Source organism: Necator americanus, chromosome III (genome assembly GCF_031761385.1).
Source record: "Necator americanus strain Aroian chromosome III, whole genome shotgun sequence".
NCBI lineage: Eukaryota > Metazoa > Nematoda > Chromadorea > Rhabditida > Ancylostomatidae > Necator > Necator americanus.
In genome coordinates this window covers 14,925,273-14,952,606 of record NC_087373.1, presented here as the reverse complement: position 1 = coordinate 14,952,606, position 27,334 = coordinate 14,925,273, and the positions used below count along the sequence as shown (strand labels likewise).

Sequence of the window (27,334 nt, the reverse complement as noted above, 5' to 3'; positions counted from 1 at the left end):
GTTTATTGATCCTGTTCAAATAAGATCGCGATGCTGCATTTGATGATATAGCGAGAAACATTATCCGTGATACATTGAGTAAAGGTGAAAGATGGCTGAAAGAAAGAAACGGAAAATCCTTCCTCAAAGGAATTTGACTTCTGTTCCTAACGCAGTCGCTTACGAAACCGTTCCTCTGCAACTGTGAGCGCAGTATCAACTCACGCTCACAATTCTGTCGTTAAAGGAAGATACACTAACAAAACGAGTAGAGCAACTAAGTGGCAACGTGGTTGGTGCAGCTGACACAACCGCTTGTATCTTCTGTTGCTGGAAAAATCCACGGACGGACCAGAGCATCAACCCTCCAGTAACTGCTGGATACCAGCGAAATAAAGCTGTCAGGAACTGAAATATTTTGATTAAAACTTCTCGCATAAACCAAACCCGGACTTCTTACATTTCCCATTGTTGGATTCTTTTTTTTGGCTGCATTGTTCTTTGTCCGGAGTTGATACAGACAAATGTGAAAAAAGGGGTAAATCATCTGGGACGGATACGATACTTTAAACATATTTCGAGTCCTCCCTTGTACGGCGTACTCGCGGGTGGTTTGCCGCACTCTCCTGAAGTGGAGTTGAATTGAGACAAATTTTTTATGGCGTTTTCAAACCCCCTCCCCTGAACTCTCCCCAACGATTCTATTGCCGACTTTTAACCGAAGCTGATACCGGATAGGAAACTGTGTAAATCCAAAGACATTCGTGACGGAAGACCTACGTCCGTATGAAAAATGACTAAAAACATATTAAGAAATGTGACTCAATCCTGGAACAGAGAGCCTATTCACTGAATCGGCCTGCCTATCGCCGCAAGCTCACACACAATCCGTCATCTGTGGAACTGCAACTTGGTTTCGCAATTAATCGGCCGAAATCTAGCTATTTTCAAGAAGCTCGAGCTGATCAATCACGACGGATCCATGAGAGTTCCAACCCTTTATTTATATAATTACTTCTAATAATGAAAAACTTGTGCAAAAGGAACAACAGCAGAAGACACTAAAAAGGACTTAAACCTACAGCTGCAAGGGCAAAGAAAAAAAGATTTCTTTATCTCTGTTGGGACTTCGCCAATGGTATTTCGCAGATGACCGCCCTATGGAACCGAGGCGGAGCAGCCATTTCATCTGAAAGGGGACAGAAAAGCAATTCAAGATCTCTATCCTGACATGTTTGACATCATTCACATTCGCTTTTCTTCATTCCATCTGAAGGATGGTGGACACGTCCCAGAGGTCCCGTCGTTGGAAGACCGATCATGTCGATGAAGAGTTTCTCGATTCTGACAGAATCAAATCCATGACTCTCACTACAGTCTTCTCGAACGAACTGTAAAAGTTTTCACAGGTTACCTATCGAAATGCAGGGTTCCTAAACAATGAAGAACCAGCAAAACCGCATTGTTGTCTAGGAACGGGATCCGCATGACATCAGTAACTGACGAACTTCTGGTTGTAGTTAATACCTTCCCTTTTCATCAACCATGTAATTACCTCTATTTCTCCACATAGCGTCAAAACAGAAATTAACTATTTTAAGTAGGATGGAATAAGAGCACAGCTGTTCTGTTCAATATCAACTGCATTACCTGTACTCTCATTGTTCGTTAAAGCGTTAAACGGCCGATTTGGATCGTCAGTTGGGTAACAAAGTCATTGACAAACTCGTGCTGAGTAGGAAGTCAATTCAACCAACTTCCCTACTGCAGCATGTTTCTAAGAATAATTTTTCTTCGGTGTCATACACGGTAATTGGTTGGTCGCATCATCTCGGCCGATTACGTTGTACTTAATCTTCCTGCTTTCATTTCGAACAGTCGCTTCAGGTCCAAGCGTACGTGCGTCGCACTCCGAGACCTCTTACGCTTTGGCAACCCAGATGAGACCTGTAAAATTGTCCTTCTTGGCGGTGCCCTAGCAGGGATTCCTTCGGAGTCAGGACATTCTTTCTTACTAATGTGTCGTTCACCTCCGAGTGGCGTGATTGCAGGCCGTTCAACGACATCAACGTGCAGGATACAGTACGATAGGATACGCTAGGCTATATGGTGCCTGGCTACAATACGATACGATTCATAAGTCGATCCTAAACCAATAGGAGTAGGGAGTCCGCACCTTGAACTCACCGCTTTCTCAGGGGAGATACGAGGCTGCTTATGGCCCTAGCCAGCCGCCATGTAACTATTCGACATTTTACTTCTGGAAACCTCACATGTGTCAACATCCTGCAGTTTTAGAGCAAGTTATTCTCCCGGAATTTTAGGAAACGTTAGGTTGGTTGACAGATTGTTGATGAACTAATCAAAAGTGTAGATATAGTACTGGTTGATATCTCTGCTTACGCTTCGCGTGAGAGGAAACGTGAGAGGAAGTGTTAATGAGGAATAGGTCGCGAGGAAGGCACATATCTTGGTAATAAAAAAAGGGAGGGGAGGGAGGGGGGTAAAAAGGTAAAAATTGTGAAAATTTTCTATGATTTATTTGTCTGTGAAGTGCAGCATAAATGAGTAAAATTTTATGATCAAATCTTTCGAAGATTTTCAAAAATATTCTCCATTCCCTTCTTAAAGTTAAATTTCCCTACAAACTTACAAGGTTGTAGTATACAGCGAATGTGAGCATAGTTCCATAATCATTTGTGAGTACAGCCACGAGTAAGTTGAAAGGTATTATGAGCGCTACGCCGAGAACCAGCACAGAGTGAATGACACCCTAAAGGAGAATAAATTCTTCATTTAACAATTAACAATCAACAATCAAATAGTAATTCATTATAAAACGAACAAGTAGAAAACCTAAAATGAGCTTTAAACGTGACCTTTCCATTGACACTTTGTTGTTTTTCAAGAAGTGAATATATTAAGGGTTTTACAATTAATACAGAAATGAAAACAGTTGGAGCAACTCACCTGGAGGTAAATACTTGTGGATAGACGTGTTTGCATTCGTTTCACTTTTTCAGTGAAACCACCAACTTTCCGAAAATGGTTCCTGATAAGGACATGACAAACAATGGAGACGACAACAGTAATGGGGATCACAAGTATTTCCATCAGTCCTGCCGCTAGTTCCTTCTGTACAAAAAAGTGTGCGTATAAGTAATCATGACGTTCTTCTTATCATGTCTTACAGTATCATCTTTTGCCATTAAGACACCATAGCTAATTGTGTACGCAGCCGCTATCGGTGAGAAGCCGATATAGAATCTTTTAATCCATCGAGGCCTAAAATTCTAGAACGTTGTTACACGTAAATACACATGAAGGTGAAATGTTCAAAGGAACAGAAAATATGCAAAGACAGCCTAATATAGACGAAATTCGCTTCAATAAAAGTAAAGTTCTTTTGATAATTAAATGTGCCATTAACAATGACCCGCTCATGAACAAATCTGTAACACAATCTTAATAAAGAAAGAAAAAAGATGGAAATAAACAGTTGGAAATGTGAGGAATGTAGATTAGTTCAGTGGCCTGCTTCCTGCATTTTATTCTTAGTTTTGCTTGATTTTATTTCATCCTAAATATCAAAATATCCCATTAATATTATTGAGTTCAATTAAGGTTACCTAAGAAAGATAAGGACTCGGTGAATATTGAATGCAATTACAAGAAACTCTGCGGCTGATCCCAATGAAGACACCAGGAAAAATACAGACTTTTGTAGTACACGATGGAATGAGATGAATGGGAAAAATAATTGTATCTCGCCGGAAGCGGAAATAGTCTGCAACAATTTCAATATATAACACAAACAATCCTCTATAACACTGTCCACTTCTGTTTCCACCCAGATGACTGCGTACAGTCACCCACCCTGAGGACTTGCTACTATTTTCACATATGCTTGAAAACCGACCTGATTTAAAATAAGCTGCGAAAAAGCCAGAAGAATTGCGACTATTGACTGAAATATAATCAAGTTTTGGTAGTGGCTCAAAGCAGAGTTTCTCCTCAACATTCGATACAAAATATATCCATGTACTGAGACTCCACAAATCGTTGAAACAATTGAGTTACATTCTTGCAGACCATAAAAAACCTTGTCAATAGTGCTAGAAATCTGTTCCTCCATTTCATAGAACTAAAAAGAACGAAATTTTGAACGTATTCTGCCACGAAAGTACTGTAATTTTCAAAAATAAGAGGCCATATAACTAAAAGGAATATAACTGCACCTAACAGTGAGCTCCTTCTTGCCAAGCACTACTCATTTCCAATCCCGCACTCCGCGAGGTTGGCGGTAATGTTATTTATCACGACAATTGGGTTAAAAGCAACACCCACGTGGGAAAAATTCATCTACATTTCGTTCCATTTATATAGGCATGACGTGCTCCGCACAATTCCTTTTAATATGTGGAAGTTTTGCTGGGAAATAATTTGCAGATTTCTTTTTTGGCAGGAGGTAGTCAACTGCGGAAGGAAGTAGACACAGAGATTAGAAATTCCTTCCCGCTTCAGGAGATTAAAAAACTTTCAAGAACTTTCGCAAAATGGGTTGGCGATTTGCAGCTGATTCACTTCCACTTCTATAAGGTTTTCAGGAAGGCACTTCTCAGCTACTCGCCTTAAATTCTATGTTTATCTGACGATTTCCAATGCTACACCTCTTCTTGCTACAACTTCCTCGAAAAATTCGTTCAACGACATATCTGGACTCATACGACATATGCCAGCATATACATAAGCGTTTGCGCTCGACTCTCACTTAAAGGCATCACCCCACGAATCTGAGGTAGTCAAATTTCAGGTTGAGTATTCTTATACGGGATCGTAGATTATGGAGAGGGAGTGATTCCGTCTATTTCTTTCCAATTGCCGTAAACAACGACCCGGAAGATACGGTTTCGAGCGTTCCGATGCGCTATTTTCTACGAGTTCAATTGGAGCGCGCCAGCCTTGTGCACGCGCCGTATCTTCCGGCTCGTTTTTTACGGCAATTAGGAAGAAATGGACGGAATTACCCCCCACCCCCTCACCATAATCTACTATCCCTTATACGAATACTCCACCTGAAATCCGAACCACCTCAGATTCGTGGGGTGATGCCTTTAACTCTGCGATTCTGGCTGCGGAGCAAAGCGACGGACCTACGGTTCCACCTCTAGCGCAACCGCGTAAGCAATTGCTGTACAGATCATGTCGTTTTTAACGTAGAGCTGATGCTCAAAATGCCAGTTATCTTGACGTGCACTTTGCGAGAGGAACACAATATTTCTCTGCTCTGAACACGCGTACTTCCTTTTCCTTCCGGCTGGTTTCGTACCCATCTGGTTGAACACATCTGGTACAGAATGCATGTTCGTGTATTTTCCCAAAAGAACAGAACAGTAAGCGTTTCTGTTGGCGCATGTGGCAATGTTTTGGTTTTATGGAAGTGATTTTTCGCTATTTGTACATATACACGTATATCATCTAGCTAGAATCCTTGCTGGCATTATATATAACTGCACCACTGGAAGTGTGGATGTTTTAACCAACAACTCGCTTCTACTACTCTTTACCTTATCTCAGCGTATCATTAGGCTTTACTGCGTTTAATGCCTAAACATTCAACATCCTAAAGAAAGGAAATATTTTGAAGTCCAGAATAACACCCTATTCAGTGTCTTTTAGTTGGAAAGTGTTGATATGGTCAAATAAAACGTGCGAATATTTCTATGAATTTGCATTGTGACGATACCAGATTCAAAATAAGTTTGAATCCGCCTACCGTCCAGGTCAAGTCAGAGTTCCATTATCAGCAAATAACGAATAGCATCGAAGATTGAACAGTGATTACACTATATTTCTATTTTCTAAAAAGAAGCAAAAAGGACAAATCAACAAACAAAAAGACAAAGCTGCATGTATAACAGTTGCACAAAAATAGTGTGCGTAACTCTTTTGTCATTCAGTTAATAAAACTGGAAGAGAACTTCTCCCACTCGTCGATCAAAGTGGGCATCAATTCGAATGTTAGACTTTTGAAGCAGAGATGGAGACAAAAGGTACACACCTTGTCGCACACCTTCCTTCCACTCAGGTGTTTCACCTGGAACTGAATAAAATCACCTTGGAACTGAGAAAAATAGCCAATTGCTGACAAAGAAGAAAACGACATAGTACAAACCTATACGTGGTTCGTGTTTTAGTCCAGTAGTAACCGTATAATTTCCTATATGCCACTCCATCCATAATGGAACTCCATTCGTTCCAGATCTATAGCTTAGAAATTCTTCCAAACAGTCCAACACTTAATTGAATCAACATCTAGAGCTAACGTTGACAGTATTTCAAAGTTGGCATTGAGATCGTGCGGTTCTTCTTGCAGGTCAAATCGTAACACTTCAAATTTCTCACTAGTCGTCACACCACTGTATTCCCACAGAGAATGTATATCCACAACGGCTTCTACTGCTTGTCGTGCCTTCTACAAATGAGAAAGATTGAGGATGCATTTCATCACACAACGGTCATGTCTACTCATTCCCAATTTCACCTTTTTAGAATCAATTTTAGTGTTTGACTCACTCATTTATTTCCTTTATTCGGCTAACCATTTATTTAAAGATAGCGTTTATTTTCTCCTGATGTTGAGTTCTTTTCGCAAGTAGAGTTCAGGATGTAGTTTTACAAAATAACGGAAACACGAACCACACCCAACAAACCCAAGAATTACAAGCCTTAAAGGCATCACCCCAGGAATCTGAGGTGGTACGGATTTCAGGCGGAGTATTCGTATACGGGATAGTAGATTATGGAGAGGGGGTGATTTCTTCCTGATTGCCGTAGAAAACGGGTCGTAAGATACGGCTTCGAGCGTTCCGGCGCACTATTTTCTACAAAGAGTTCAATTGGAGCGCGCCAGCCCTGTGCGGCGAAGCATCATCCGTGCCGTTTTTTGCGGCAATTAGGAAGAAATGGGCGGAATCATCCGCCTCTCCATAATCTACTATGCCGTATACGAATACACCACCTGAAATCCGTAGCACCTCAGATTCGTGGGGTGAACTGATAGGGGAAGCGGTGTAGTTCACGAGTATAAGCTTGATCTATCCGATATGCTAGAAAAATGGTATTAACCAGCGGTGCGCACTTCGGATAACGGATAATAACAACTAGTTAACTTATGTGAACGAACGGGTCTCATCATCGTTTCCACGTTCAAGAAGAATCACCATAAGCTATCATGGTAGGGGTCAACCCTTTTAACGCCTTAAGATCAGCTCCTACAGAAGATAACAATTCTTAAACTTTAGCTCAACTACGGTCGCATTCGACTCTGACCACCGTCCAGTTTTTCTTAGCTTCAATTTGCAGTTACACAAGAAAAAACGACGAGTTCCTTTTCAACCGAAAATCGACATGGTAGGGTCTGAAAGACGAAGAATGCAGAATGAATTTCTGTCAACATGTGTCCATTCATGTTGGAGTACGGACCGCGATGCGAATTCCTTCACAACGTGCATCCAGGACATTGCAAAGGAAACGTTCCCATTGCTAATGCAGCGGAAAAAGTTTCCCTTCGCGTCTGTGGAGACAAGATCCATGTACAATTCTGAACCCAACGCCCGCAGCACTGGTGATTTCAGCCAGGAAAGGCGTCTGAGAAGGAAGCCGCCTCGCAAATTGCAACAAGATCGCGAAAACGAATGGATTTCAAGAACAAAGGAGTTTGAAAATGCGAGGGAGTCCAAAAATCCGCGGAAGGCCTATGAGTTATTAAAGCAGTACAGCGGCAAGATGAAAAGATATTCCACAGTCCTCAACACTGCTGTCACTGAGTACCTGTTGGTGAAGCAACCCTTCCAATATAGAGGGATCTCTTTAAGACCTTGTTGAACCGGCGTCAGGTCCTGAACTCGAGCACGTTCATAGACCGACTCCGTAACTTCATATACAAGGTTAACGTGGAACCTCCGACTCAGTAACGTAGATAATCCGTTCAAACAAGACGACGAAAGGATACCTGGCTCGTAGAGGAACGTTACTACAATTCATCTCTACAAGAAGCTATCATCGCAGAACCCAGGAATTACCGAGGATTACCACTGCTGCGTGTAATGTACGAGGTTGTACGGGTGGATCGGCCAGTCAGATATCGCGAAAAAACCAACCGCGGCGAACTAGCCGGCCTTCCTCTAATTGATCGAAGACTGATCAGACGTTTATTGCAAGGAAACTGATTGAGGTGCAGCAGCGGTGTTCGACGCCTTTACAGTTAACTTTCCTAGACTTCGAAGTCGCTTTCGATTCTCAACGCTTCTCTGTCTGCCTTCTCAACGCGCTTAGCACCGATAGAGTACCAGGAAAGTTCGTTCGTCTCATTGATGACCTGAATCAACGAGCAACTGCTGCAGTTCGGACACCAGTCGGATGTACAATGCCGTTTGATGTGGAACTGGAGAAAGACAAGAGGCAGTGACAGGAACCTTTCTGTTCAACTCCGCCATCATGCGTCATCATTCATCATGCGAAGAACAGCCAATTAATGTCCTGTGGACATCGTCTTAGCATCATCAGCGTATCCTTCACTGATCTCGAATACGCCGACGATATTGTCATATCTGCGAAAGCGAGGCGAAGCTTCATCGTGCTGACACTCTTGTATCAAAGCTAGCTGCAGGCTATGGACTACGCCTACGCTTTTACAAGTGCAAAAAGAAGTGGGTCTCTTCAGAACCTCGAACGGGAATCAGGGTGACGGAGTGCTGATCGAACTCGTCGATGAGTTGTGTTACCTGGGCTGTACGCTGAAGAACAACGGAAAGGAAGCTGCTTAGATGGCTACTTTGCTACTCTTGGCCTGTAGCATGCCACAATGAAGATATTTACGCGGAAGTTGGTGTGGTGTGCCGGCGGATGACACGTGGAAGGTATATGATATCCTGCATGTACATCGAAAGTAACCATGGAAAATCGTCTTTGCTTCTTTTGTCCTATGCTAGAGAAAACAAAAAGACAGCCTTGTTCAGAGTGTTCTGAGGAGTTTATCGGGTTCAAACCTTGAAAAGTCTACCTGGCCATGAACGGAAGTTCTGAGCTGAGCTATGAAAGGGGACCTGAGGCCACTCGGCGTGAGTGGACAGTTCAGGCGAGACGTAAGGTTGCAAAAGATATGGAACAGTGACGAATGGATTGATTCTGTGCAACCTCTTGCTGAAGATCGAGAAGGTTGGGCAGAGCTATGTTCAAGGACGATAGACCTCGGTGAACATGGGAGGATTCGCGGCGAATCATGCGATAGTATCAGCATATTATATACATGCTTATTACTTGAATTGTGGACGTTGGACAAAGATGCAAGTTACAAAATGAGCCCAAGAATGAAAAGAATTTTCTAGACACAAAACACATTGGAATTCAGAATAATCGCTCTCTTTTACAATGCTACAATGAGTGAGTAGATCCTGTACGACTCCTGTGCCTCGGTTCCTCAGTCTTAAGATGCAATCCTCCTCTTCTTTTGTGTTTTCTTAAGATAGAGTTCGCAAGTAATGATGATCAAAATGACACGTAATTATGTCTTTTTAAAGATCTTTTGTCATGAGCCACTGCAGCTGCAGTACTTCTTTGTCTAATCTCGTCCCTGTCTCTCCAATATATTATAGCAATCTAACTGTTAGAGAAATAGCTAAGCTTTCACTGCATCTTGTTACTAACTCAACTGGCTGCACCTACTTCTTAAAGGTTTAGATACCATAACTATTCCGTTCTCTTTGTTTTATCAGGGACACAAAGAGAGCATTTCATAAATTGTGAGGAATAATAGTACATAGAATGAAAATGAAAGGATTGTAACTTTAACGTAACTGCTTTGATTACCTGAGACAGATCGTCAAACGATGACAAATCAAATCCGTGTACCTGCCCAACAGGAGCAGCAATATTTTGCAGATTATCAAATCGCTCGCATATACCATACAAAGTAGCCGTCTGAATGTAGTATTGAACCACCAGCTAACATTTCAATTTCAAAATGTTGCAATGTTGCAACCTGTGGATGAACTTCGATGTCCTTCTTTAAGTGCTCACGTAAGGATTTCAAATCATACCAAAACCGAAGGTTCTGCCATGGAGTCATAGCAGACAGGTAAAATGGCTCTCCAACGACAACATCGTTCTAAAAATAAGAACTTAAAGTTTGACGCTGGCAGTTTCTACACTACATCTTTACTTCTCAAAAAAAAATAATAGTGATATGACTAAAGGGAAAGTTTTAAGCAAATATAGTTTGATCCTAGAGAGAAAAGTCCTACAAAAATAACTATAGCATGCGGAACTATAGAGGATAATTCAAACTTTAAACTTGAATTCTTTCGAATGTTCATTGATTACTAATTTTACGCTCATTAATCTGTCTATGATTTCAAAAGTATTTGAACTCTTGGCGCCGATCTTGTTCAACCAGGCTATAGGCAAGTCCGCGGCCTGTGTGTGGTTGTAGTTGACCGAAGGTGCAGTTTCGCTGCGTTGATAAGCTCCATAGGATGGCTGAACATGTTCGAAACCGAATGTAACTTGATCGTCTCAATGATTTTGCAATCCCTTTGTTAACATATCTTACTTCACATTATAATGGGAAGCGTCTGCTGCAAATAAAACGTTTCAAAATTGAAGATTTCTATTACAATCAGGTACGGTAGCAATGTTTGAGCGAGAAGACTACCACTGTTATCTACTCCATTCCGAGGAAAAAGAACAAGTACTGCTCCCTTCTCTATAGATGAGAATACGAAAATTATGCACTAGTAGTAATACGTTTTTTTTTTTAATTTCTAGATTTACTTGGAAAACCATACATCAGCGGACACGTCAGTTGTGCTCTCGACGACATTCACGTTGTGGAATTTGTAGTAAGAAACATATCTGGAAAAGTGGAGGTTCACGCATGTTGGACAAGACCTGTGCAGCAATGAAATATGGTGTTACAAAAGTCCGAAAACAAAAATTAATAACACAGTGAGACCTTCTTAAGATTTCTCGGAAATGAGGATTTGAATCCACGACAGTAACTGAAGTGGCCACAGGCGCTACAAGTAGAAACAATAGCGAACCCTCTCCAAGCACTATCGTCTTGCGTCCTTCACAAACCTACGAATATGAAGGAAAAATGCTAGCCTTTTAAGAGCAACAGCTTCATACAGTACGCACTCATTATGTAAGTAACTCCCAGCTTAATATAAAATGAACCTTCCCTTCAGCATTCACTTTTAAATAGCGGGAATGTAACCGTAACGCACAGATTTGATCGCATCGCGGAAGAGATCATTGTCAAGTAGCTCGTTCATTGAAAATATCGTCTGTCTCGACGCTATTGTGTGCAGTTGACAATTGCAGTAGACTCTCTCGAAACATCTAGAAAGAAATGCAGTGACTGACATATGCAACAGATAAGGCACCGTATATAGACCTACTCCTCGCCGACGGAGAACCACATGCTGAATTCATCATGGCTGCACTTCAACGTAATCTCTGTTCCCCTATCAACGTGAACACGATGCGGAAGATAGTAGACAGCTTGCATCCAGTGATCGCGCCACTTAAAAGTTACAGGCATATCAAAATCCGAAGCAGATTGCCGCGCCCAAAAAAAGAAGAATTAGAAGTAGTTTCGAAGAGCCAGAAATATTTTAAACTGCGAAAAAATGCACTCATAAACAGAACACGCGCAAAAAAAAAATTAAGAACATAGAGATCCATTAGGTTTTTGCATGTTTCTGCAAAAACTTCATAATTTCAACCCCATAATGTCATAATCAGCAGTTGGATCCCTACTTAAATTAAAGTTCTAATTCATCAACTTTAAAAAAAATCACGAATAGGCTGTTATATGAATAGAAAAAAAGGGCGAAACATTATCAATACGGACACAACTAAAACTACTTCACTTTCTGAATGAAAAATCATCAACAAACGAGAAAACGTTTACCCACATGATAATCATTAGTGGCCCATTTTGGAGCCATATCTATCCAAAACTCGCCTTTGCCATCCATGTCCAAATCCCACCTGGATTAAAAACATTACCCCACGAATCTGAGGTGGTATGGATTTCAGGTGGAGAATTCTTATACGGGATAGTAGATTAACGCCCGAAGCCGTATCTTCCGGGCCGTTTTCTACGACAATTAGGAAGAAATGGACGAAATCACTCCCCCCTCTCCATAGTCTCCCATCCCGTATACGAATACTCCACCTGAAATCCGTACCACCTCAGATTCGTGAGGTGATGCCTTTAACTGACCGAAGTAAATAAACAAGAAAAACAACAGTGATTAGTTCGATTACTGAATTCTTTTGACAACCATCTACCTACCACATCATAATAGCGTCGATCCGACCTGACTCTTTACAAGTTACTATCTTGTCAAAGGTCTCGTCGTAGATAATTGAGTCGGAAGATTCAAAATCAAATCTAAAAAGTGGAAATAAAATATTTTGTTGAAACGTTCGCAGAAACTAATCAATTACTTTTTAGGCACCGTGTGAGCACCCACTTGAAATATTTATTCCTTAAATTAATTTTTAAAAAACTGGGAGTGATCTGATGAATACAACATCCAGTTGAAATCACGCTAATTACGAATGTTCAATCCAATTCATGCATGGAAACAATAGTCAAACTTAGAACAGTATGATAGAAACGAACCAAGACGAGTAGACCCACAAATTTTTGGTGTTTTTCAAGGTTTACGCAAAAAAGAAAACTCCTCACTAAATGCTGCTGCTCCCATTTCTGAAAAAATAAAATCTACATATCCCCCTGAGCTTAATGACTTTAGGATCTCACATATGTTCCTAAAGATTTCGAGAATATAGAAAACAACTATGCTCAAATCAGCTTCACTTCTTCTGCTGAGAATTAGTTTCAAAATTTGACGTAGTAAATCAATAAAATTTGAGCTGCCCACATCAAAAAATTCAGGCTCAATCTTCTTTTTTAATTTCAAACCGGGAAGCCACTGTAAGTAGAAGTCTAACCCACGAGAAAGCTAAGATCGGCTCTGATAAACGGGTGAATTGATGAGAATGGACCTGCGATAACTGTACGTCGTAAACAGCTGCAGTCCCTGGACAATCTCCCAATGGCTGATCTCCTGAAACCTCTAATGAAATGCTGAGCCGTGATGAAAAAAGCGCTCTAAATGAAACCTTCGCAAATTCGGGGTATGCGGTTGTACTTCGTGAGAAATTCGCTCTCAACAGGAACTACCCAAACCCGAGCGCGAGACGGAACTACACGACAACTAGGCTGCAATAGGAAGCGACAGATCAAAATAATACGTATTTTTCGTGGTGATGAACAGAAACTATTTCACAAAATTGCAAGCTTCATTTCCCAGCAATCATACCTGCACGAGATTTTCTAACGCTTCCTTAAATGTCCGCAACGCTCCTTCACCAATCAACTCTGTATCGAAGACCTACAAAATTCTTGAAAAACAAAAGTTGGAATTGTTTCCTAAGTAATAATACCCTTACCTCTGCTACAATAATATTAGGTTTAGATGTTAATGATGACAGATCTGTAGATCTCGAGGATATCACCTAGAATGTTAGCTGACAAATCTGATATAAATCTAACTCAGTAACAGAACAAGCCACAAGTTTACACAAACTGTGACAAAACATGAGGTGAAGGGAATTCACCGAAAGTGACATCAAACCGTAAACTTCTTATTGATTTCTAACGTTTGGAAAGCAAGACGTCATTATGCGTCTAACACTCTATCAAATATTTCTAAAGATGATAATTTATAGCATAAACTGCTTGTTTTCTGTCACTACTGCAGAATAAGAAGTGAAGAGCGAGCGGTGTGAACGTAACAAACTGACAAGCATTGCAAAATTCGTGGCAGACATGAGGAAGGAATAAAAAATGAATTAGTAACAATTAATAAAAACTAACAGTAATTTTATCTTTCCACTGACTCGACTGAATTATAGAACGAGCACAGTCAGCCACTGGTAAAAACACCTCAACAGCTGTCACACTGTCTGCCCCTTCTCGAGCTGCCATCAGTGAAAGTAGACCCGTTCCTGTGCCTGAAAATCCCTCGAAATTTTAAAATAAATCCAAGCTAACAGTCGCCAATAAATATTTCATCTTCGTGTAAATGATACTGCTACTAATTTTTCTTATATTCAATTATATGTATATCAAAAGTCGGTGATAAGTAGAGATAAAAAGGTAAACAGGAACTCAGTTTTCTGCTCATCAGATGCATCTGATTTTTAAACGACATCCAAGTTTCAGAAAAGAAGTTACGCCCTGTATTCAAGCGTTACAGAGAGAATTATGTACGCATCACGTGGTCCTCGTCAGAAGAGATCTCCTTGCATCGTTTTCCACCCAGTTGTAGGAGAAATATATCGCATATAGCAATTATAGAGAAAATACGCGAGAATCCGCGAAAAGGCACTGCTTTATATACGAAAAGGAAGTACAGCCGGGTTAAAACCACTTAGGGTGGGACCAGCGCTATCTCCACTCGGACTACAGCGATGAGCAGTGCAGGTGATGGTCCTCGCTCGATCCCAACCCGTAAAACCACAGCGGCATTTCGAGCGCAGTAACTGTGATACCGAGCTTCTATTCGATTTAACCTCGAACTATAGCGACTAACCTATATCTAGAACGTGAGCGGGGACATCCTGCACTTTCTTCTCCTGGATTACAGTACGGAGACCAGCCAGAAACATGTCGTTGCGATGGTGATCAAGAATCATATCAGCGAATCTACTCCTAAAATGACATGAATAGAGATGACATGGAGAAGAAAAACTAAATAGGAAGCCAAGAAGTGTGACTTTGTACTACTAGATGGGACAGTCATGGTGCATATATCACACCATTCTGGATGCACCGCCATCGCCGGACATCTGCAGCCGCTTATTAGCCAAAGATGCTCACAGTTTCCTCAAACTAAAATAGTTCTGCAGTTGCACAACGGATAACTACTTCCTCCGTTGTTTCGAAGGAATATGCACGGAGAAAACTAGAAAATGAGTGCTATACGATGCTTCACTAACTCTTTTCATAAATGAAACAATTGGAATATGACAATGAGGTGTAACATAAGAAAGAAAGTGTAGGATGCTTTAAAAACAAGTATGAACGGTTAAGTATGGATGAAACTGGAACATGGGTTTCTTGATCCTTATTCTGCAGCCAACGACGATTAATTAAATTAAATACATGAGCTCTTATATAATCTCTTACTCCTTTCTCAAAGTTTCTTCTCGTTCCATCTGTTCTTTCACTACTTTCCTCATTTAATTTGCATTGTCATTCCCTTTCATATCTTCTGCATTACCTCTGTTTCAATCGTCCTGTTTTTTCGTTCCATTTGTTGTATCTCACTGTTTCTACATCGTTCTTGTTTTTGTTTCTGTGTTTTCACTCCTTCTTCACCTTATTATTATTTCTTCACTTTACTTGTCTTTACTTCCCAGCCGGTAAGTGCATTGCAACTAGTACGTGAATGCGTACTGGTTGATAATCGGCACTTAAAGGCAGCATACCACGAATCTGGGGTGGTACGGATTTCATTGCTCCACCCCTTGCGCCGCCTCCCCCCATGCGATTCGTCGAAAATCAATTCGAAATGTCCGATTTGATTTTCGACGAATCGCAGGGCGGAGGCGGCGCAAGGGGTGGAGCGTTGCAACAGATGGCGTCGTACAAAACAGCATTCTGTAGGCGACTGTTTGCAGTGATGCAGGGAGAGATGAGCGGAACCACCCCCGTCTCCATAATCTACGACCCCGTATACGGATACTCCACCTGAGATCCGCACCACCTCAGATTCGTGGTATGCTGCCTTTAAATTTCAACATGAATCTATGACAAGAACGTTAAAGCTGAAGGAACACAATTCGCATAGAAAAGTAGGGGAATTTGCTCAAATGAAAATGGAAGCTATTGTCCAGCATCTCTTTCAAATTGAGAAAGTACATTTTTTACAAGACGCCTTGAATCATCCTGCTCCAATATTGAAACCAAGTAAAGAAAAATGTACGGAGGAAAGGTAGAGCGGTCCATGACAAAAATAGGTCGAGTTCTCAGATTTTACTTGAAGTTGGACCTCGCAAAAATTCTCAATGTACAATACTCTGGTGTACTGTGTCTTTGGGTTCCTTTTCAAGATTTTTTTTTCTGAGAAAACAGTTTTCTGTTGCTATTCAACCAATTTTGGAAACAGTTAGGAAAATCAAATTCTCTTCATGTTCAATGTTAAGTCTTCTGTTTTCAAAGGAAGAAACGCAAGAGCGAAAATTGCGGACAGCATCCTATATCTTTTCTAGACGCTGAAACCCTGCGTTTAATTTCATTTCCGTTCTTCGTCTGTGCGAAAGTGACTGCCCACTTGAGTTCCCTAATTTTACCAGTTCTCAACACTCACTCACATGAATCAATGGAAAACAACGTTCTCGCAGAAAGTTGTTCAAAAAACTTAGAATCAAATCGAAACCAATCGGGCACGCCGGCTCTGCTAAAGTCTCTGGTGACCTCGGTCACCTCTCGTTGTTCTTCGAACTAGTCCAGCGGGCGCCAGTAATTTTTTCCTTTGTCCCAATCGCGTGTTAAAGTCGCACAGTACTTTCTCCTTTCATTTCGAACACGAAAAGCATCGAACCTTTCTTTGAAGGAGTTTGTAAAAAAGTCTGATCATCGGGTGGGCGATCATCCTATAGTGCGCTTAATATGTTTGTATTTCACTCGAAGATGCTATATAATGGGAAAATGGCAGAGAAAAGTGAAGAATAAAATATTGTTTCTCCTTCTCTTACTACTGAAGCTAGCACAGTAGCAAGATTACAAGCGGGAGTTCGGCTACTTCGTCGAAGTACACTTGATACTGCGGGTATCAAGTGAGAACGGTAATGAAACTAATCATCTTGAAAAAGACCGATTGTAAAAAAAACGAATAGAGCGGAGAAACAAATTAATTAAAACAGAGATGATGCAGAAGAGGACAAATGAACCATCTTACTGTTTAATCCCTCACCTACTTTTAAATTCGAAGATCGTACTCCCTTTCCTTCTCGTATTACGGCTTATTGTGATATTCTTGTATTTTGTTGCATGGTAAATGTGTAAGCATCATACTCCACCTATTTGCACGCTTCCTTTTCTGCAACCTTCGAAACAATGGAGAAAATAGTTAAGTATTGTACCACTGTGAATTTCGCGGCGCGTTAGCATTGGTCTAAGGGGCGGAGCTTCCCGCAGCTGTGCGTTTAGATAAGAGTGTGCTCAGCAATTTGAGAACATTCACTCCATGTACTCAGTTTTTGATGTGTTGAGGCGCAATCCATATTGCTGCAGCTGATCCTTCCAAGACTGCACTTGTTTCTGAAGATCATCTCGAGACTCCGACGCGAGCATGACATCGTCGGCAAAGAGTAGAGTCCACGGATGCTGCTTCTGGATTTCCTTCGTTATCGTGTCCATGCACAGTATGAACAGCAGAGGTGAGAGGGATGAACCCTGATGAATCCCTACTCGTACAGGGAATGGCCTGCTTGTTCCAACAGCACATCGTACAACGCTGGTAGGCTTCGCATAAAGCAGCTTCGTCCACCGCACATATTCTTCTGGTACTCTATGCGACCCCATGGACATCCATAACAGCTCATGTGGGACACGGTCGAAAGCTTTCTTGAGATCGAGAAAAGCAAGATGCACACTGCGGTTCTTCTCTCGATGTTTCTCCAGAAGGATTCGGACAGCATGGATAGCATCTATAGTGCTGCAGTCCTTCACAAAACCGCACTGGTTGAGTGAAACGCTAACAATTTTCCTCAGACGAGCTTCCAGGACACGCTCAAAAACCTTCATCGTATGGCAGAGCAGTCGTATAGGCCTGTACGAGGTGCAGTCAGCAATGTCTCCTTTCCCTTTCCAGACAGGCACGGTCACGGAAGTTTGCCAAACGTCTGGAGTCCGTCCTTCTGCAACGATCTTGTTAAATAGAGTTGCGAGCCACATGGACCCTCGATCTCCTAGCAGCTTCCAGAAATCAACAGGCATGTCATCAGGACCAGTTGCCTTGTTCGACTTCATTTTTGCGAGGGCAGCACTGACTTCGACGGCAGTAATTGGTAGAACAGGACCCTCGACGCTGGGAACGGTTGGGATGGGAGGATGACAGAACTCTTCGTTACACAAGTGACTGTAGTACTCTTGCCACCTCTCCAGGATCTGACCAGAGCGGCGCAGAACGGCTCCATCAGCTCCCTTAACGATCTTGATGTGCTCCATATCCAACGTTGAGCGATGACGTGCTCTGACTAAACGATACACTGCCCGCTCGCCTTCTCTGGTATCAAGCATGTCGTACACAGCCTTGTAGCGGTCCGACTTCGCCTTGGAGACTGCCTTCTTAGCCTCCCTCTTCGCCGCTAGGTAAGCACCCCGATCTTCAGGCTGACGCGTCCTCCACCAGAGCTTATACTTGGACTTCTTCTCACAAATTGCCGCCTGAACTTCCTCGTTCCAAAACCACGTAGCCTTTTGTACCTTTGGCTTACCTAGAGTCGTCTTTCCCAGAGTGTTTTCCGCGGTCAAGCGTATAACGCTGGAAGTAGACAACCACATTTCCTCCACACTATGAGTAGGGTGGGGAAGTGTAGATGGAGCCATGGACGCGAAAAATACCTCCTTTCGATCCTTCAGATTCCACCATTTGATGCGCTGTGTTTCAGTCCTTGGATGTCTCTTCCTTGGACGGGAGATTTTCAAGTCCATAACGAGCAGATGGTGTTGGGCAGCGACATGGTCTGTAGGGATGACTTTTGAATCCTGCAGAAGTCGGCGATCTCGTCGGCGTAACATCCAGAAATCTATTTGTGTTTCACGACCGCCGCTGGTGTACGTGATCAAATGCGATTTTCTTTTCCGATACTGCGTGTTAGCAATGATCAAGTCACTTGCAACAGCATACTCCAGGATTCGCAACCCGTCGTCGTTACGAGCTCCATAGCCGTATCCACCATGACAACTCTCGAATCCGTCTTTCCGGGAACCGACATGTCCGTTGAAGTCTCCTCCGATTAAAAGTACTTCTTCGCTTTCCAGGGATTGGACGTACTGCTCCAGATCTTCCCAAAAGCACGCCTTCTCTTCTTCACTACAGCCCATCTGTGGCGCATAAGCAGAGACGACTCGCAATTCCACTTCTCCTGTATCTACTTTTATAGCCATCAAGCGATCCGATAGTCGATCCACCGCTGTGACGCTATTTCTAAACGACTCGTTCAATATGATACCAACGCCGTTGCGATTTGATGTGTCGTGGTAGATCAGCTTGTAGCCCGCCTATCCCTTTCCTTGGACCCTTCCCACCCCCCCCCTTTTTACCACAAAACCCCAACCCCCCCCTTTTGCGACCGTCTCCCCTCCCCACTTTTCCAGTAAACCTCCCAACGTTAAGTGTTGCCAGCGCCTCGGGGTTGGGGGGGTGGCGGACTAACTCCTTGGCCGGCTTCCCCCTCTCCCCGGAGCCCTCCCTTTTCCCCCCCCCCCCGGGGGGGCAACACCCCCGGGGTTCCCGGGTCCCCCCCAACTACAAAAAAAAAAAAATTAAAAATTATAAGCAGAGGGGGGAGGGGGTGGGGTGTCGGGTCGGCTTTCCCCCCCACAACCCACCACCCCGCCCCCCCCAAAAACCTCCTACCTCCTCACTTAGCTAGCCGTGGCCTTGGCCCCAGCCACTCGGCCCACACCCCTTACCCCTTGGGGGGATGGGACCACCCGAGGAGAAGCCCCCCCCCCCCCCCCGCCCCCCGGCCCCCGCCCCCCCCCCTCCGCGGGTTGGGGGGAGGATTTGCAGCAGGTGATTTGGGGGATAAAACTGTAGCCCCTAATCCCCCCTTAGGCCCCCTCTCTTTCAAAAATTAAAAAAGTTTTGGCTGCGATCAAAAAACGTTTTGGGGGTTGGGCCTCGGTTCCCCGGGGAAGGGGTGGGGAAAAATAAAGAAGGGGGGGGTTTTGGAAGAAAACGCCGGGGCGCCGCGTGGGTTAAAACCGAGAAAAACCCATAACCGGGGCGTTTAGATAAGAGTGTGCTCAGCAATTTGAGAACATTCAGCTACGACTATACTTGTAAGGCAATTGAATCTTTGCAAAAAGGATGTACATTTGACTCCTACAATAAACCCCTGTTTTTTTTTCTGAAGAAAAGCCTCCTTTAGTAGCTTATCGATCCGAAAAAGAACTACACAAATTGGAAAGTAATTTACGTTGCAATCTCCTGCGCTAAGTCATGATTCTCATCAGCAACCTCCCACTCTCGTTCACCCGTAACGTGGTTAATTCTCTCCAAGAACATTTCTGAAAAAATGGTGCCATAATCTAATGGAATTTCACCTATAGAGATTTTACTCTTGTTCCATGTAGTCACGCTATAGTCCTACGACAATGGTCACAAATTAAGAAAGGGTAGCATCCATTTACTTCAAAAGCATACAAATTCAGAAACATTTATTTCGAGACAACCTACATAAAAGTTCACCACTGAGTAAAAAAGTACGCATTTTAGAACAAAGAAATAGTGAATCACTAGCGAAATTTGATCTTTCCAATAAAAGAGGTAACAAAAATAGAGCGACAATGTAGTAGAAGACAAAACCCTTGAGCAAGATAAAACATGCTATAAATATTTGGCAAGGATACATCACACAACATATCAATGACAAGATGACTAGAAACTCGAAGATGATGTAACAAATGAAACGCGGCAATACTGTTTACAAACCTTTAACAACAAATATAAAGAATCGATATTAGAAAATAACAAGAACTGACAAAACAAACACGTTGAGTAGGAGATTTTGAGTATCAGCATGAGGAAAAATGGGCCTTAAAAGATGAGTCTACACGAAAAGGAACACCCGAAGATCTGGATAGATTTCGAAAACTTGGGTGACTAAGTAGGCGCAAACCCTCCAAAGTAAGAGAAAGGAAGCCAGTATCAAAAGGGATCACAAGAACGAATTGTAAGCTCAGTAGACGAGCTCACAACAACACCCTACACTGTCTGTGTACTCCATACAACCAGATACCGCATGATTATGCAGTGAAAGAATCGCACATGTAGACTAGTCTGGAGAGTACTTCTCAACAAATCTCTGAAGAGTTTTTTAAATGCATTCTGCGCTCTTTTAGGCAATGCGCACCATAATTTGTACAAATGTTTTACGTAATAATCGACATGAATGTGGGTACTGTCTTTATTGGCAAATTTTCACTGATCTATTTCAGCGATTGTAGCCTGGAGATCTTCAAGCGATATGGTATCCCTCACGTCGGTGACATTGTTCCAACTTCGTATTGATTCACAACATGACTTGTGGATAGGCCAATCGAACTTCTGGCACTCGACAGAACAGTAGCAGAGCTTAAGCAAGATATCATAATCGAAAGATACTACTTCTAAATCCAATGAAGCAAACCTTGCATTTGGGGCACCGTTTCTTGGCAGAGCATGATCCGCATGTGGCGCAAAACTTGCTAGCCATTAACAGTCGTTGCCCAAACAAACCTTGAACGATATATTCAAAGGCCGTCGGCCTCTCTCCAAAAGATGTTTTTGCCATAGCCTTAAAAAAGTGCATCTTGACAATTGAACTGCAAAAGAAATGAGAAAAACAACAAAATCACCTTAACTAATGTTTCATACAAGAGAGAGTGGTGATATGGGAAAGCTTTCATAGCATTGCGAAGGAGAATTTCCAGATTCTTCCTGAAAGAGAACGATATAAGAAACTGAAATCCTTGAGTGCGTACCATAATGGTCACCATGATATGATATAAATGTATGCGTATACGTGTATATACCTAACGAGTACAATGGGGAAAATGAAAGCTAGAAAATGAAAATACAGTGTTTCTTAAAGGCAGCATACCATGAATCTGAGGTGGTGCGGGTTTCAGGTGGAGTATCCGTATACCGGGTCGTAGATTATGGAGACCGGGTGGCTCCGCTCATCTCTCCCTGCATCACTGCAAACAGCCGCCTCCAGAATGCTGTTTTGCACGACACCATCTATTGCAACGTACTACCCTTTGCGCCGCCTCCGCCCTGCGATTCGTCGAAAATCAATGCGGACTGCCCCGATAGGCAGTAAGGAGCGCTACGCGTGCAAGGGTGACGCGCTGCAATAGAAGGCATCGTACAAAACAGCATTCAGGGGCCGGCTGCTTGCAGTGCTGCAGGGAGAGATGAGCGGAACCACCCCGGTCTCCATAATCTACGACCCTGTATACGGATACTCCACCTGAAATCCGTACCACCCCAGATTCGTGGTATGCTGCCTTTAAAGTTTTTTTTTTTCAGGGCATGGATTCTTGCGCAGTTTCTTAAACAAAGATTAAACAAAGAACAAAGACTTAAACAAAGAACAAAGACTATGTCAAAGGTAGTTCTCAGAAATAGGTGATATGTTGTCTGATTGTGAAATTGAAAAATCGATGCTGAAGAGTCGCAAAGAGCCTGCATGATTTTAGAATGATGGTTGCCGTTGCTGTAGATAGATATGTCCACATATACAGATATATATGTCTATATATACATATGTATGTATATATATATATATATATATATACATATGTATATATACATATATATATATATATATATATATATATATATATATATATGTATATATATATGGTGCTGAAAAAAAATGTTGAACTGAACTCTGTCGAAGAAAAGGTGGCAAACCCACATAACAAAAGTTAGTGCTACAAGCATAGACTACATTTCTGAAAAGCATCCCACCTCACTTGCTCTCCAGGTTCCCAACTTAGTAAGTGTTTCGCGTAGATAAGGCAGGATTCATGTGAGTTCCTGCCATTCAGCACCAGTTCGGAGACGTACTTGTAAGCATCACGGAGTACAAAGAGAATCACCCATAGTTTCAGAGACATTACCTTTAAAAAACAAGTTAATAGTACTGGTTTCTGAAGCTAGAAAATAATGTATGAACCTCATTGCCTTCTTTGCATCTCAGTTGTTTTTCAAAAACACGATCAACAACGTAGAGGATCTGAACAAGTGGGAAGAAACATCAAAGGGAAACAAACAAACTACCGCACCCAAGCAAACCCAAAATTGTTTTGCCAAAGAAAAGTCAATGTTAATATTTGTTTCGCTTCAAAGGCAAGAAATGTGGAAGAAAGAGCTCCTACGGTGCAGCAAATAACTGAAAGAAGTGCTACGCACATTCTACTTTTTTCTTTTTATCTTGAACATGAACCCATACTGTGTCCTTGGCTCACCGAGGTGCTGTCGTAATTTGATATTACAACATAAAGTGCTTTATGAGTAGAACTCAAGATACCTTCTTTTGATATTTCATTGCATCTCCATATTTGCTCAACTCGAACGCGACGGCAACAGGATGAATCTGAATCTGGACATTTACTATAAAGGATTACGATATATCGAATTAAGCAAACTAATAGTCAATCAACATCAAATAAAGAAATACATACGCCCTCGTTTTGTTGAAAAAGTAAATAATACAACTAAGTGGCACATGTCTACCTACAATCTACCTTCTTTATCTTTCCACTTATATATATCAGAAGAGATTAGGAGGTTAGATTTGGAAAAGACTCAGATAAGTTTGGAAAAAATCGAGGCTTACCTGGTGCCAGCTGCAAAGCTTGTGAATGAGACGTGCGAGATGTTCAGGATAAACTTCAGTGCTTTCTGACCCAACTTTTGGTGATAGCAAGCGTTCAATCTCGTCAATAGTTACATGATTATTGATAATTGAAACACATTCATGCTGACCTAAGAGATACAACGAAGTTCAAGGAACGCATAACTATCTTTTATAGTTGTCTTACCGACAAATGCTGCCAATTCACTAGCAGTCTTTCCTATTGAGTTTGTGCAATATGAGCGTGCGCCATGATCCATAAGCAGTTTGCAGAGATCAGGCTTTCCTGGATCGAAAAGCTTAAAGACGGCATACTACGAAATTAAATGTGCTAGGATCTATCCACGAATAAAGGCGTGGCGCACGTGTGACAGCGTGATGACGCTCAATTTCTGCTTAATCTTCAAGAAAATGTCGTGGAAAAAGATCATGTCGCAACTAATCCTCCTACAGGGCACTTAAAAACGTGCCACGTTTGTGAAAGCAAGCACACTCGTCGCATCTGCGAGCGGACAATGGGCTGCTAACAGCGTCTCTCCCGCTTGCTAGCAGGAGCGGGCTGTAAACCCGCTTTCGCAAATGTTGCAAGTTATCAGGTGCCTCGGATCTCCCTCACTAGAGGGATCACAGCCAGTTAGTCGCGAGGCTACGTGGCGCGTCCCCGGGTGGCGGATAGGGGGCTAATCGCGGACCAAAAGCGACCTTGTGCTTGCCCAGAGACGCAGGTGGGTTCGGGGGATGGACTCCCTGTTTCTGCTGAGCCAGGACCGACTCATGACATCCTTGTATCCTGCACGTCAGTCCGGCCAAAAGCCTGCAATCAAGTGACTGGGAGGTGCAAGGGAGGCGGTTTGGAGCCGCCTCCAACAAATAAGCTCCACATGTCCACTCCGGGAGAACGGAAGTTCTCCCAGAAACTCATGGGACTAGAGGCTTGCAACCTGCCCATGGGTTTTAAAATTTCACGCAAAACACAGTAATAGAAAAGAGTCTCCTGATTCCGGAGGAAAGCCTGGTACGGTAGCGCCAGGTAGGACGGGGTTGCAGGAGTCATGTAGGCTACCGAAACGGAAAAGGACTAGGATGGCGATCTGTACTTATAACGCACGTACGCTTGCATCGGAAGCGGCCATCGAAGATCTGATGATGCAAGCCAAGAAGATCAAGTACGACGTCATCGGACTGACCGAGACGAGACGACATCACCCTCTCAACGAAGTATATGAAACTGGAGAAGAACTGTTCTTAGGAACATGCGACAGTAGAGGTGTTGGAGGAGTCGGCGTCCTTGTCAACACGAGTATGGCAAAGAACATCGACTCTTTCGAACAACTTACGACCCGAATCGGACGTCTGCGGATGAGAAGATGTGGTCCAACAGAAGCTTTGACTATCTTCGTCGCTTACGCTCCAACATCAAGCTAAGATGAAGAAGAAGTCGAAGCTTTCTATATGGATCTGGAGAAGTTCTACCGAGAAGATTATGCCTTCCACAAGGTCATAATTGGCGATTTCAACGCCAAAGTTGTCCCAAGAAGAACGCCGGAGGAACTTCACATCGGGAGCCACGGCCTACAATGGAACGACCAGGGGGAGAGGCTCTCCGAGTTCATCATGACGACTAAGACCATCCACGGGAACTCGCAATGCCAGAAGCCCTCCTCTCTACGCTGGACGTAGGAGTCACCCGGTGGAGGGTACCTTAATGAAATAGACCACATCATCGTCAATAAAAGGTTCTGCCTGACGGACATCGCTGTTGTACCAAAGTTCTAAACGGGATCGGACCATCGCCTCCTCCGAGGAAGATTTTCTTTCACAAGGAGAGCAGAGAAAGCCGCCAAGTTCACAGGGAGAAATCCCAGAACTATCATCAACTGGGATCTCGTCGCTACGTTAGCCGGCTTTTGAGCAATGGACAACATTGACGAGGAATATGACCGGCTCGTTGAACACCTTCACGACTGCGCGAAGAAGGCTGAGAGTTCTAAAACCACCAAGAGACGCCTCTCTCTTGAAACTCTTGAGCTGATACGCCAGCGTGGAGCAGCACGAGCCGCAGGGAACCAAGAACTCACGTCCGTGCTCGCAAGGCTTTGCAGAGAGGCGATAAAGGAAGACCTTAAAGAGAGAAGAGCAGATGGCTGAAGGGCTGAAGGCCTTCAGCCTTCTGCTCTTCTCTCTTTAAGGCTGAAGCTGAGCAGAGGCGGGAAACAGCATCCGCTATGCCCGTCGAGACTTCGCCAGTCGCAAGACGAGGATGACTGCTCTCCGGAACCCGAAGGGATCAACCATTGCATCGAGAAGGGGGATGGAGAAAACCATCTACGACTTCTACTCTGATTCCTTCGACAACCATGTCCACTTGCCTCCAGGGGTTCTCCCGTCCGAAATACGACATGCTATCACATCGGTAAGAAATCGTACGGCACCCGGTCCCGACAGAATAAGACCAGAACAACTGAAGAACCTTCCGCCAGTACTCATCAACACCCTAGCGAGGCTCTTTACATGTTACCTGTCGGAATGCACGGTTCCTAAACAGTGGAAGACCAGCAAGACCGTGTTGTGGTATAAAAAGGGAGATTCACTTGACATTGGCAACTATCGCCCAATCTGTTTACTGTCCGTCATCTACAAGCTCTTTACACGAGTGATCCTTAATAGGATTGAAAAAGTTTTGGATGAAGGACAGCCATGCGAGCAAGCAGGGTTTCGAAAAGGATTCAGCACGATTGACCACATTCACACTGTTTCGAAACTCATCGAGGTATCACGAGAGTACAAGATGCCGCTCTGTCTCACCTTCATCGACTTAAAGAAGGCCTTCGACTCAGTTGAGACGGAAGCGGTCGTGGAAGCCTTGGACAACCAAGGCGTCCCTACTCAGTACATAAAGGTACTTCGAGAGTTGTACAGTAACTTCACGACCGGAATTTCGCCATTCTACAAGAATATCATCATTGACGTGAAGAGAGGAGTCCGACAAGGTGATACAATCTCACCCAAAATATTCACAGCCACCCTCGAGAACGCAATGCGAAAGTTGGAATGGGACGACATGAGAATGAAGGTCGACGGTCAGCAGCTACACCATTTGCGCTTTGCTGATGACATCGTACTGATAACACCTAGCATCAGCCAAGCGGAACGAACGCTGACCGAATTCGACGAAACATGTGGATGCATCGGTCTTCAGCTGAATGTAGACAAGACGATGTTCATGCGGAACGGATGGGTCTCGGATGCCCCATTTACGCTCAACGGAACGGACATATCCGAATGCACCAGCTACGTTTATCTGGGTCGGGAATTGAACATGATGAACGACCTGACCTCCGAGCTGGGCAGGAGGAGACGAGCGGCTTGGGGAGCGTATAAGAGCATCGAGGATGTAGTGAAGAAGACCAGGAACACCCGGCTCCGTGCTCACCTCTTCAACACCACCGTACTTCCTGCTTTGACCTATGCTTCGGAAACCTGGGCATTTCGCAAGCAGGAAGAAAACGCGGTTAGCGTCATTGAACGCACAATTGAGAGAGTGATGCTAGGAGTATCCAGTTTCACGCAAGTGAGGGACGGGATTCGAAGTTCTCTCCTACGTCAGCGATCGGATTAGAGACGCCGCCGC

General features: G+C 43.2%; 6 protein-coding genes across 13 annotated transcripts; 4 read left to right on the top strand and 2 right to left on the bottom strand.

The window, feature by feature from the left end:
- Positions 1-2: 2 nt before the first annotated feature.
- On the bottom strand, positions 3-20,363 carry RB195_009627 (uncharacterized protein; the record flags this gene model as incomplete). 8 transcript variants are annotated; one of them, XM_064190263.1, is made up of 23 exons in its annotated part: positions 546-605; positions 2,633-2,752; positions 2,950-3,114; positions 3,171-3,264; positions 3,609-3,766; positions 5,961-6,076; positions 6,155-6,243; positions 6,306-6,454; positions 9,850-9,960; positions 10,022-10,147; positions 10,827-10,893; positions 10,994-11,118; positions 11,268-11,382; positions 11,442-11,566; positions 11,961-12,036; positions 12,344-12,442; positions 13,013-13,124; positions 13,180-13,279; positions 13,380-13,451; positions 13,510-13,575; positions 13,937-14,073; positions 14,655-14,773; positions 15,251-15,279. In XM_064190263.1, 23 exons carry the CDS (start codon positions 15,277-15,279, stop codon positions 546-548), a joined length of 2,430 nt encoding a protein of 809 aa, XP_064047843.1. The 8 variants fall into 8 exon arrangements, with proteins under 8 accessions (XP_064047847.1, XP_064047849.1, XP_064047843.1 ...); XM_064190262.1 differs by lacking the exons at positions 546-605; positions 2,633-2,752; positions 2,950-3,114; positions 3,609-3,766 and having other exon boundaries at positions 3,221-3,264; positions 6,041-6,076; XM_064190258.1 differs by lacking the exons at positions 546-605; positions 2,633-2,752; positions 2,950-3,114; ... (1 more) ...; positions 3,609-3,766; positions 15,251-15,279 and adding exons at positions 17,310-19,277; positions 20,275-20,363 and having other exon boundaries at positions 5,940-6,076.
- On the top strand, positions 7,414-8,449 carry RB195_009628 (uncharacterized protein; the record flags this gene model as incomplete). The annotated part of the gene is made up of 2 exons (XM_064190266.1): positions 7,414-7,818; positions 8,246-8,449. 2 exons carry the CDS (start codon positions 7,414-7,416, stop codon positions 8,447-8,449), a joined length of 609 nt encoding a protein of 202 aa, XP_064047845.1.
- A 915-nt stretch (positions 20,364-21,278) lies between the features above and the next one.
- Positions 21,279-23,963, bottom strand: RB195_009626 (uncharacterized protein; the record flags this gene model as incomplete). Its single annotated transcript, XM_013446899.2, has 8 exons — positions 21,279-21,431; positions 21,487-21,633; positions 21,695-21,776; positions 22,815-22,966; positions 23,023-23,082; positions 23,377-23,442; positions 23,686-23,834; positions 23,891-23,963. 8 exons carry the CDS (start codon positions 23,961-23,963, stop codon positions 21,279-21,281), a joined length of 882 nt encoding a protein of 293 aa, XP_013302353.2.
- An 823-nt stretch (positions 23,964-24,786) lies between these two features.
- Positions 24,787-25,128, top strand: RB195_009625 (uncharacterized protein; the record flags this gene model as incomplete). Its single annotated transcript, XM_064190257.1, has 1 exon — positions 24,787-25,128. The coding sequence occupies one exon, from the start codon at positions 24,787-24,789 to the stop codon at positions 25,126-25,128; it is 342 nt and encodes a 113-aa protein (XP_064047840.1).
- A 489-nt stretch (positions 25,129-25,617) lies between these two features.
- RB195_009624 (uncharacterized protein) lies at positions 25,618-25,851 on the top strand (the record flags this gene model as incomplete). The annotated part of the gene is made up of 1 exon (XM_064190256.1): positions 25,618-25,851. The coding sequence occupies one exon, from the start codon at positions 25,618-25,620 to the stop codon at positions 25,849-25,851; it is 234 nt and encodes a 77-aa protein (XP_064047839.1).
- A 112-nt stretch (positions 25,852-25,963) lies between these two features.
- RB195_009623 (uncharacterized protein) lies at positions 25,964-27,322 on the top strand (the record flags this gene model as incomplete). Its single annotated transcript, XM_064190255.1, has 1 exon — positions 25,964-27,322. The coding sequence occupies one exon, from the start codon at positions 25,964-25,966 to the stop codon at positions 27,320-27,322; it is 1,359 nt and encodes a 452-aa protein (XP_064047838.1).
- Between the last annotated feature and the right edge of the window lie 12 nt (positions 27,323-27,334).